This window comes from Ranitomeya variabilis, chromosome 2, assembly GCF_051348905.1.
Source record: "Ranitomeya variabilis isolate aRanVar5 chromosome 2, aRanVar5.hap1, whole genome shotgun sequence".
Taxonomy (NCBI): Eukaryota; Metazoa; Chordata; class Amphibia; order Anura; family Dendrobatidae; genus Ranitomeya; species Ranitomeya variabilis.
Genome location: NC_135233.1, coordinates 277,992,001 through 278,003,799, shown reverse-complemented (window position 1 = coordinate 278,003,799; position 11,799 = coordinate 277,992,001). Strand labels below are relative to the sequence as shown.

The following is an 11,799-nucleotide window of genomic DNA, read 5'->3' as shown; positions in this document are numbered from 1 at the left end:
TGTGAATGTTACACATATACAGCCTTTATTCTACTGAGTTAAACAACTCAGCTTTATCTCATGATGGAAGAACCTTTGGATGGTAAAATATTTTCCTCAAAAAGCAGTTTATTGAAAAAAATCCGATTTAAATCAAAAAAATCCGATTTAAATCAAAAAAATCCGATTTTTTTTATTTTTTTTTAAAAAACATTGATTTTTATCCACCCTGGACAGGCATGGCGAGTCAACCTGACAGGACACCGGAGCCGGAGTAAAGGAGAAGATAAACCCCTTTCTTTATAGGACTCAGCCTGACAGTCTTAAGTGTCTCGGCCTTCACACGGACCGTCCTACTGAGTGTCGTCCTACTGAGTGTCTTCTGAAATCTAGGACGGGTAGCAGAGTGATATATGGCAGTTACCATCTTTGAAATGTTGAGAGTGCACTAAATAAACTTTTTGCTAAATAAGAAAAAAAAAAAAAAAAAAAAAAAAAAAGGTAATTAGAATTTTTTTTTAATATTTAAATGTTTATTTTATTACATTTCTCAGAGAACCCCTTTAAGGATAGGGATATACTGTGAAAGGTGTAATCTGACACTGAAATCACAGTGTCACATTGCAACACTGGATTTAACGATTTCCTATGGCATGGTGTTACAACCTGTGACAGTCGCAAATGTTTCCAAATGTGCTGGATTTTCTGGTCACAACAGACACTTGCCATAGACTTGATGCAAGTTGCACGTGACTGCTCTGCGACTTTGGTCTTTATTGTAAAATCAGATATACAATAGTCACGAGCCAGCAAGTCGCAGACAAGCTGCACATATATTTTTGCCGTGCGACATCACTGTTGCCGTAGCCTAAAGAAGTAGAATTTTTTTTTCTTTTTAGTCTGCTTCGCAGAATAAATGAAAGACACAGGTCAGTATACAAATGATACATACTTGTGGTAGCCTTGATTCTTTGAAACAAGTTTCTCAGGCAATCCTTCTTCATCATCAAACTGGTCCATAGGCTCCACAGTTATAGGACGGGGAAAGCTGCACAGCAAAATGACAAAACAATGGATTCAGCATTAACATGAAGTGATGGAAGGAGCAAGAGATGGTTAATCGCCGATTAAATGTATGAAACTATCTGCCACCTCAGTTCCTAAAATGCTTCCTATGTGTTTGATGGCAATCTACATCCTCTAACATACACCCAGGAGGGCAGATGCCATTAACACCAGGGTTATACAAGAGGCAGACTTTTTGCAATACTTGGAATTCCAGTTCTATTACTGCCAGTGGGATCAGATTAAACATTTTATCCTATGGTCTCCTTCTCATATATGCATTAGTTTATATGGAGCAAGTATAGTGCTGGAGATCAAATTTATGGACAGATTGTAACAAAAAAGAAAAGAAGCTATGTGCTACAATAGATTAAAAAAACAAAGGAAAAGCAAAATACCACCTATCCACAGGCTAACTGATAACTTGTTGATTGGTGGAGATCCTATCGCTGGGACCCACACTGATTAAAGAATGTGCACTTTCATCCCCATCAGAATGAAGCAGCAAGTGGACATGCTCAACTGGTTGCTCAATTTATTCCCTATAGGGCTACTGAGCTGTGTGCTTGGGTTCTCTCAGAAGCCCCACAAAAAATGGAGTGGCAATCGGCCACCGGTGGTATACCTACAGGTCTTCAAGTTATTACCTATCCTGAGGTTAGCTGAAGATGTGTGTAACCAGACAACCTCTTTATAATCATTGTGCAGAGAGGAACTGTCACATCAAATAAACATTTATGAAGAACAGCACTATCAATTGGTCTTGTGTTATTACATAACTTATCAGCTGAATTATCGGTCTGGCTAGGAGTCCATAGAAGCTCTTGCTTTGACTACTTACGCAGTAAGAAGATAAGACCCATCAGCGCAGCGATCAAGAGCCTTTCTGGCAGCTGGTTTAGATGCAAACTCAACGATTCCTTTACCGGATGGTCTTCCACGATCATCCACAATGACTATAGCTCTCTCCACTTGACCAAACATGAAGAAAGCTTCTTCCAAAAGTTCATTTGACACAAAGGGAGGAAGGTTTCGTATAGACAATGCAGCGCTGTGGCAGGCAAAGCGAACACGCAATTGTTTTCCACGGAGAGGAAGATTATCAAGCTCGGCCTTAGCAATCTCTGCCAGAGTCCGCGTTTCCTACAGAAGCAAACATAAGATGAGCACAACAATGATTGTCCTAGTACCTTACGTGCTGCCAGAACAAGGAGAGAAATTAAATACAGTACGATCTACTATTAGGGTATGTGCACACCCTGCGGATCCACAGCGGTTTTGGCGCTGCGGATCTGCAGCTGTTTTCTATGAGTTTACAGTACCATGTAAACCTATGGAAAACAAAATCCGCAGTGCACATGCTGCGGGGAAAAAACGCTGCGTTGTTTATTCTGTAGCTTGTCAATTCTTTGTGCGGATTCCGCTGCGGTTTACACCTGCTCCATAATAGGAATCCGCAGGTGTAAATCCGCACAAAAACCGCGGTAAATCCGCAGTGCGGTTTACCTGCGGATTTACAAAAACAGGTGTGGAAAAATTTGCAGACATCCCACCTACGTGTGCACATACCCTTAGTATGGCAGCTGAGCAAAACAAGAAAGATGTGACAGTAACATCTTCCATATGTCCTAAGGTTATGTACACAAGACACCACTTATGAATGGCAAAGCCAATGTACATGTTACCAAAGCATCCATGGCAGGCGTGCAAAGGTGAAGCTGATCTCCTTTAGGAGTCCCATTGTCATGAACCAGATTTTCCAGGCAAAAATACATTTCCGCATGCATTGGACATGAAAGTGTTTGTGGAGCTGAGGAAGATTTAGATTTGGCATATGCATTCGAACCCACAAATACATGTGTGAACACACCTTAAGGGTGACAGCAGGGGACCATAAAATTGATGGCCGTATGGAGGGGGGAAAAAAGGGTTGATTACATGACCAGGAATTGTAGCTTCCACTATCCATCCAAAATAAATGCACAGAGTTGCCACGATTAGAACATGTGGCTGCCGCATTGTTTCAGCTTTCTCTACCCTAAAACAGCATTACTAGCAACTGCCTTTGGGCTGAGTCTGAGCTACAATAGCGCCGCCAACCTGTGGAGCTTGCTGCACTGAGGCAATCCATAGTGATCACATCGCACAATTCTGCATATAGGGCACACACCGCAATACACAACCACAGAGCATCACTCACCAGCCGGATGAATCCAAAGCCCTTGTCTTTGTGGATGAAGATTTCGCCAGCTTTTCCATATCGCTCAAACATTTTCCGCATCTCCTCCTCTGTAACATCGTTGGGCAAGTTACCCACAAAGAGGCGGCTGCGCTGAGTATAAGTCTTTTCTCCTGGTTTCCGGAAACTCTGCAAATCTATGGTGATACCTTCATCTAGACAGACAGCAAATTAAACAAGCTTAGTGGGGGGCTGCAGGAGCCTCCAGACCCTGGACCACTCCGGATGGCAGACACTAAAGGTACCGTTACACTAAACGACTTACCAACGATCATGACCAGCGATACGACCTGGCCGTGATCGTTGGTAAGTCGTTGTGTGGTCGCTGGGGAGCTGTCACACAGACAGCTCTCTCCAGCGACCAACGATCAGGGGAACGACTTCGGCATCGTTGAAACTGTCTTCAACGATGCCGAAGTCCCCCTGCAGCACCCGGGTAACCAGGGTAAACATCGGGTTACTAAGTGCAGGGCCACGCTTAGTAACCTGATATTTACCCTGGTTACCATTGTAAAAGTAAACAAAAAACACTATATACTCACATTCTGATGTCTGTCACGTCCCCCGCCGGCGTCCACAGGGTTAAAACTGCTTTCAGCAAGAGCGTTGCTAATGCACGCGCTGCTGCCGAGAGCTTCCCTGCAGTGAATGTGTCAGCGCCGGCAGTCAGCGGTGACGTCACCGCTGTGCTCTGCTTTACGGTCGGCGCTGACAGTCGGTGCAGGGAAGCTCTCGGCAGCGCGGCATTAGCAGCGCTCCTGCCGAAAGCAGTTTTAACCCTGTGGACGCCGGGGGACGTGACAGACATCAGAATGTGAGTATGTACTGTTTTTTTTTTTTTTTTTTTTACTTTTACAATGGTACCCAGGGTAAATATCGGGTTACTAAGCGTGGCCCTGCACGGCCATTGTAGATTGTAAGCTCTCACGAGCAGGGTCGTCTTATTTTGTCTTATTTTGCTTTATTACTGTATTGTTAACATTGTTACCTATGACTGTTGTGTTTAAAACTGTTAAACTGTAAAGCGCTGCGGAATATATTGGCGCTATATAAATAAAGATTATTATTATTATTAGTAACCCGATATTTACCCTGGTTACAAGTGAACACATCGCTGGATCGGCGTCACACACGCCGATCCAGCGATGACAGCGAGTCATCAGCGACAAAATTAAGTTCTGGCCTTCTAGCTCCGACCAGCGATATCACAGCGGGATCCAGATCGCTGCTGCGTGTCAAACACGACGAGATCGCTATCCAGGACGCTGCAACGTTACGGATCGCTGTCGTTCTCATTGTAAAGTTGCTGAGTGTGAAGGTACCTTTACTTGGCTTTGCGGGCTGCTGTTGTCCATTGGTGGGGGAAGGCTCTTCTGCATCCTGCTGCATATAATGGGGCTGGTTATGCTGTGGCTTCCTATAACCGTGGTTCTGATAGTCCATTTTAAAGCCTCTGTTTCCCTGCATTGTAACTGAGAAGAAAAAATCAACCTGGAAAAGACCTCCAAGATGTTACCATCTCTGGCAGTGCCAATATTAGCGCACTAACAATTAACAATAAATAGAAAATATTAGACTGGCTCATATATGGCAAACACCCTGCAGTCAGGACATAGTCACCCCTATGCATGCTAGGAATGAACAAGGTGATGACCTCTTCCATCATTAAAAGGGGTTGTCCACCTTTGGAGGCATTTTTTTGTAAATACAAGTATTTCTGGCTAAAAATTATTTGAGTCATTGTGCTTCATTAAAAACGTTATACCATTTGCCTACAGCCTCCATTTTGCATTGTCTACTGCCGGCTGCAAAGTTGGGTAACCAGGAATCTGTCAGTGAGCTAATTCTGACAGTCCAATGGGAGAGCTTGTAACTTTTACTGTGTTTTTTCAGCTCCTCGATAAACAGACCACCTTAGGCCGGTTTTACACGTCAGTGGCGCCGGTACGTGTAGTGACAGTTTTCTCATGTACTGGAGACACTGACACACGTAGACCCATTCAAATAAATGTGTCTATGCACATGCCTGCGTGCTTTCACGGACCATGTGTCCGTGTGCAAAACACGGAAACATGTCCGCTTTTCTCTGGCAGCACGGTCCGCAAAGCGTCCCGCACACGGAGAACAGTGTGCACGTACCGCTGCAGGAGAAACAGCGCTACAGTTAAGCGCGGTCCCCTGCGTGTGGTGCTGAAGCCAGCATTCATCCCTTCTGTCCTGCTCGGCTGAAAGCAACGCTTGCAGGACAGAAGGGATGAAAGATCAAGTTTTTTTTTGTTAAAAATAAAGTTCGGGGTCACCTCCCGTCTCCCACCCCCTGTGCGCCCGCCCGCTTGCAGAATACACACCCAGCTCCCGCGATGCCTCCTCTCAGCGCCGGCAGCTTGTACTGTGTCAGCAGTCACGTGGTACCGCTCATTACAGTGATGAATATGCGGCTCCACCTCCGCAACCATACAAATCACAAACATGTGGTCACCGGACCAGGAAGATCAGGGAATCATGACAGTGTGCACAGCTCTCCCTGGCACAGTTCAGCAGTCAGAAAATATGTATATCAGACATTTGTGATGGTAAAAAGGTGAAGTAAACTAGGCCTTTAACCCCTTAATGAGAGCCAATACGTCTTTTAACTGACCTGAGATATTAGGAAATAGCATCCCCATACAGGTGACAATCCAGCAGCTGTCCACTATAGCTGACAAATTGCTGTATAAGCCACGATTAGCGTTTGCACCATCCAAATCTGTTTAACCCCTTAGATGATGCTATCAATAGTGACTACTTCATTATAAATGGTTAACAGAGTGTGGGGGCTTCCTCTTTATCCCAATTGGTGCCCTCAGATCATGATTGTGTGGTCCTGATGTTTGCGATGGCAATTCATGACCAAATAGTGGCCTTAAGGTACCTTCACACTAGCGACGCTGCAGCGATACAGACAACGATGAGTATGTACTGTTTGTTTTTTTACATTTACGCTGGTAACCAGGGTAAACATCGGCTTACTAAGCGCGGCCCTGCGCTTAGTAACCCGATATTTACCCTGGTTACCATTGTAAAACATCGCTGGCATCGTTGCTTTGGCTGTCAAACACGACGATACACGGCGATCTGACGACCAAATAAAGTTCTGAACTTTCAGCAACAACCAGCGATATCACATCGGGATACAGATCGCTGCTGCGTGTCAAACACAACGATATCGCTATCCAGGACGCTGCAACGTCACGGATCGCTATCGTTATCGCTGCAAAATCGGTTAGTGTGAAGGTACCTTTAGAGTCTGCCGGCTGTAGTAATCTGTTCAGAAGTTAGAGGCATTTAGATGGTAAAAATACACATTTTCATTTCTGTCATGTCACTTTGCATTAATTCCTGAAAAGCACCTGAAGGGTTAATAAACTACCTGACCTTTCAATATGTCGAGGGGTTGTGTTTTTAAAATGGTATCACTTTTGGGGGTTTCCCGATATATGGGACCCCTAAAGGCACTTCCAACATGGATTGGTCTCTAAAAAAATAAATTTAGTAAATTTCCTTGAAAAAAGGAAAAATTACTGCTACATTTTTAAACCTCCTAAAATGCTAACAAATTAAAAGAACATTTTATAAATGGTGCTGATGTAAAGCCGACATGTGGGAAATGTTATTTATTAATGTTTTGCTGTGGTATGACTAGCCTTGATTAAAGTGATAATCATTCAAAGTTTGAAAATTGCACATTTTTTAACATTATTCTCAAATTTCTGATATTTTTTATAAATAAACACAAAACATATCAACCTAAATTTACCATTATCATAAAGTATAATGTGTCATGAAAAAACAAACTCAAAATCACTGGGATTTGTTGAAGTGTTTTAGAGTTATTACCACATAAATTGATACTGGTCAGATTTCACAAATTTGGCTCCGTCACTAAGGGGTTAAGTTTTATGTGATGCAGATCAGACCCACTGAGGTCTATGGATACGCTTGGGAATGTTTCCGCTGTATACGCCCAGCGGACGCAGCCCTATGGGATCTAATGGCTTCTTTTTGAAGGGCAAAAGTCAAAAAATGGTCGCTTGTAAAGAATAGCTTCCCCATGTGAGAGGTACATGGCCACCATTCACACCAATGGGCAACTAATGGGGGGCAGGGACATACATGGCCACCATTCACACCAATGGGCAACTAATGGGGGGCAGGGACGCCCACAGAGGAGGGCAGATCAGGGGGCAGAGACCTACATGGCCATCATTCACACCAATGGGGCAGGGACGCACACAGGGGAGGGGGAAGGGAAGAGACCTACATGGCCATCATTCACACCAATGGGGGCAGGGACGCACACAGGGGAGGGGGAAGGGCAGATCAGGGGTCAGAGACCTACATGGCCCCCATTCACACCAATGGGGGGCAGGGACGCCCACAGGGGAGGGGGAAGGGAAGAGATCTACATGGCCATCATTCACACCAATGGGGGCAGGGATGCACACGGTTCACACCAATGGGGGCAGGGATGCACACGGGAGGGGGAAGGGAAGAGACCTACATGGCCATCATTCACACCAATGGGGGCAGGGATGCACACAGGGGAGGGGGAAGGGCAGATCAGGGGGCAGAGACCTACATGGCCCCCATTCACACCAATGGGGGCAGGGACGCCCACAGGGGAGGGGGAAGGGCAGAGACCTACATGGCCACCATTCACACAAATGGCGAACTAATACTACATGGTCAGAGACAGGGCAGGATGGGAGCAGATCACTGCCTGAGCCTCCCCTCCTGGGGCACAATAGAGGGAGGCCGGCCTGTGCAGGAGAGGTGATGCTGGAGTGATGGCGCCTTCAGGCCACGTGTGCTCCATGTTCTTGGCTCAGTCCGGTGTCACGGAGCGGACGGTGTCCCGGAGCGGACAGTGTCCGCAGGGCACAGCTGGGTGACGGCAGCACGCACTCCTCCCGCCCTTTCATAGTGCAGTCCTCACCCGCTGCACACAAGGCCCGGGCCTACAATCCAGCACCGCTCTAACAGGGCCGGCGGGCAGGAAACTTAGCGCTACGGGCCGCCGCCGCCATGTCCCCCCCCGCGCGGAGACGGGCTCCTGGGGACGCGTTACCTCGTCAGTCTGAGGATCACTGCGCAGCGCCCGATGTTCCGATTCAGCCCCACGACCTCCCGCGCACGATAGGAACCTCCTGCTTACCAGACGGAAACAGGCCACAACCTAACTGGGCAGACGCCAGCGCTTTGCTTTCGCCTATTGGTCTACGAGCTTTTGGTTTCCGCTTCACGATTCGTGCTTACGACTGCCACTCTCAAAAACAAACCTAACCCACCATGCAATTGGCCAGTTTCCGCCGCTTTAACCTAGTGACGACAGTGGGTGTGAACAGCAGGAGCGCTGTATTGTTCGACAAGTTTGTGAGAGCGGAAGGAAGACTAGAGCGGTTTCTGCGCAGGCGCAATTGGCGAGGCTAGGAAGGAAAGAAAACAAAGGATTGGCTGGTGTTCTCAGTGGGGGCAGGGCGGCCATCTTCCGTCTCGTCCACGTGATTAGCACCGCCGCGGGGTTCTGCACTGGCGCCGCTCTGTAGTGCACGGCAGGCCGGCGGCGGCGGCTCATAACGGTTCGCTGGGGGTTTGAATAAAGCTTTGGTGTAAAATGGGAAAAACCTGGTTTAATATAAGGGGGTGCCCACTCTGCGTCTTTTTCTGCCTGTTTTTGCTCTCAAAACAGTCTCCAAAGATGCCAAACTTAAAAGAAGTGAGCAGACAGGACGCTCTCAAAGGCAATGCCAGGAAGGCCACCGGTTGTTTGATTTTTCTGCTTTTCCAAGCGCTAGCCGTTTCTATTTTTATGGATCTGTAACAAGCTCCACGTGGTCCACGATCTCTTTACTTCCCGCAGCCTTTCCTTCCTGGCCCTCACTGAGACCTGGCTGATGCCCCCTGACACGGCCTCCCCTGCTGCACTGAGTTACGGTGGCCTCCACTTTACCCACACTCCTCGCTCTGGCAACAGACATGGCGGAGGAGTGGGTTTCCTTCTTTCTAAAAACTGCTCCTTCAACCCTATCCAACCCCCACCCTCCCTTCTTTCGAGGTTCACTCTGTCCGTATCTTCTCTCCCTCTAATTTCCAAATGGCTGTCATATACCGACCACCAGGCTCAGCCACTGCCTTCATTGACCAATTCTCCACCTGGCTTCTTCACTGCTGACATCCCCACCATCATCCTGGGCGACTACTGACACCTGCCAACCCACAGCCTCCAAGCTCCTGGCCCTTACCTCATCCTTTGGACTTCCTCAGTGGTCCTCCACAGCCTCCCACACAGACAGACATACGCTAGACCTCATCTTCACCCACCTCTGTTCCCTATCTAATCTCACAACCTCTCCCTTCCCCATATCTGACCACATCTACTCACCTTCTCATCCTTGTCCTCCTCACCCGCCCTCCATGTCCAGTCACTAGCACATCCTCGCAGGAACCTCTCACACCTAGACATTCACAGACTCTCTTCTACCTCTGTCCGCCATATCTTCACTCCACGACCCGGATAGCGCCACCACTTTCTATAACGCCACCCTCACATCAGCTATAGACTCAGTCGGGTCATTCCATATCAAGTGATCCAAATATGAATATTTTTTTTACCTCACGTCTTTAGATTTTTTTTATTTTTTGTTTTTATGAAATACAACTTTCGTTAATTACAAATTAAAAGTTTTGAATTTTTTTCTTCAGTTAATTTTTTTCAGATTTCTAAAGTTTCAAAAAAGTGCGGATTTTGGCCTTGCATGGCTTTACATTTTGTATCATATCTCGGGCTAGAATTAAGATAAAGAGTTGGGAGAGGCATCATTTTTCTCAGAACGGTACCGGCTTTCATTTGATATGTCACAAGACTATGTTTCTTTATATTTTGTTTTGGAGAAATCAAATTCAAAATTTTGATGCGCAATTGTGAAAAAAAATTATGTTTTAAAATTGCGAAAACATGCATGTGTGTTACTTGTGTCCTTGTTTATATTTGTACAGGGATTCAACTTGGGGTCTATCACATTTGTATTTTTTTTTTTTTAAGCCTTGAATCATCTGATTTTATGTTTGTGTGAGTTTCTTCCTTTTTTCTTTTCAAATTACAACTTATTGCATTCAGCATTTATATGTAACAATAAAGAAACACAAAAAACAACTACTGAAGTGCCAGAATAAATGCATCTTAATCATCATAACACAACTTGCTCAGCATTTTCAACCTGAATGCATTGAACAAGCCAAAAGATAAAAGGTGATCACATCCTCAAGTGTGGTTTTCTAAATACAGTCTCGTCCTAATTATATGTTAAAAACAAGATGAAAAGAACCAATATTTTTACCACCTATTTATACATGGAACAATTTTTTTCTCTTATATCACTGAACATGTCATTTCTGAAGTGTTTAAGAAGAATAGTCCAGTAGTTAAATCCTCGTACTATAAAATATGAACTAATCAAACAATAGTAGGTTTTTACACTGGCCTGTTATCATCAATGTGTCCCTTCTAGTGGGTGAAATGTCATCTTGTCCATAAGCGCTAACTAGCAATGGCCGTTTCCTTCTGTGTCAGAGTATGTGCGGCTGTCATGGTGCTCGGCTTCACCTGAGTTAATATCTGATTTTTGTTCACTTTTACAATGTCTGGTTTTCTTGGATACACAAAGGACGGCACTGGACCAGAAGGTGCAGAGAAGTCACTTCTCCTTCTTTTTCACAATCTTTGGAGAGTCCAGTAGCCGTCACCAGCGCCAATCATATTCACAGGTCACATAGCCAGTTATGTCATCTATTGCCGATCTTATGCCGCCTTCTACCACGTCATGGACGTCACTGTCTTTATTTTCACTATATGGGATGACAGTCCGGTATTGCTGAGTCCCTGTGATGGGTTCTGCTTCCTGTAACCGATGTTCTCACAAACTCTCCTCCCCGTAGTCCTGGTTTGTACAATACATGAACTGGATGTTAGAAATATTTTTCTCCCTCCATTTGAGGAGTTGCCTGGGTGTTAAGATCTGGTGTGAATATGGCCTCTGGAGGCTGGAGCTGCCGGCCTGTCATCTGCTCTGCAGTCACTGTCTACACCTGGTCATTCTCAGCTCTAATAAAGCTTTCTCCTATGTCCTCTCCTGCTTCTAAGGCTATGTGCACACGTTGCAGATTTTCCTGCAGATTTTTCTGCACTAAAAACCGCAGATCTTGGCAGAAAACGCAGGTGCGGTTTTTGGTGCGTTTTTGATGCGGTTTTTAGTGCGGTTTTTAATGCGGTTTTCTGTGCAGATTGTCTGTGTGTCTCCAATTTCACCCGATCTGCAGGGACAGGGGGAGTGGTACTTCAGCCCAGGGGGGTGGCTTCACCCCCCCCGTGGCTACAATCGCTCTGATTGGCTGTTGAAAGTGAAACAGCCAATCAGAGCGATTTGTAATATTTCACCTATGAAAATGGTGAAATATTACAATCCAGCCATGGCCGATGC

General features: G+C 45.7%; 1 protein-coding gene across 6 annotated transcripts in view; it reads right to left on the bottom strand.

Moving 5' to 3' along the window:
- Positions 1-8,725, bottom strand: part of NONO (non-POU domain containing octamer binding) — an 18,435-nt gene extending 9,710 nt beyond the window's left edge. Inside the window, exons 1-5 of one of the 6 annotated variants that reach the window (XM_077285011.1) lie at positions 8,611-8,725; positions 4,612-4,774; positions 3,245-3,438; positions 1,886-2,187; positions 932-1,027 (exon numbers count right to left, since the gene is read on the bottom strand). In XM_077285011.1, the coding sequence (XP_077141126.1) occupies positions 932-1,027; positions 1,886-2,187; positions 3,245-3,438; positions 4,612-4,774; positions 8,611-8,613 (758 nt within the window). In that variant the 5' untranslated portion in view covers positions 8,614-8,725. Of the gene's footprint in view, positions 1-931; positions 1,028-1,885; positions 2,188-3,244; positions 3,439-4,605; positions 4,775-8,390 lie in introns of all 6 variants that reach the window. The other 5 variants (XM_077285016.1, XM_077285012.1, XM_077285017.1 and 2 more) reach the window with 5 other exon arrangements.
- Positions 8,726-11,799: the final 3,074 nt, after the last annotated feature.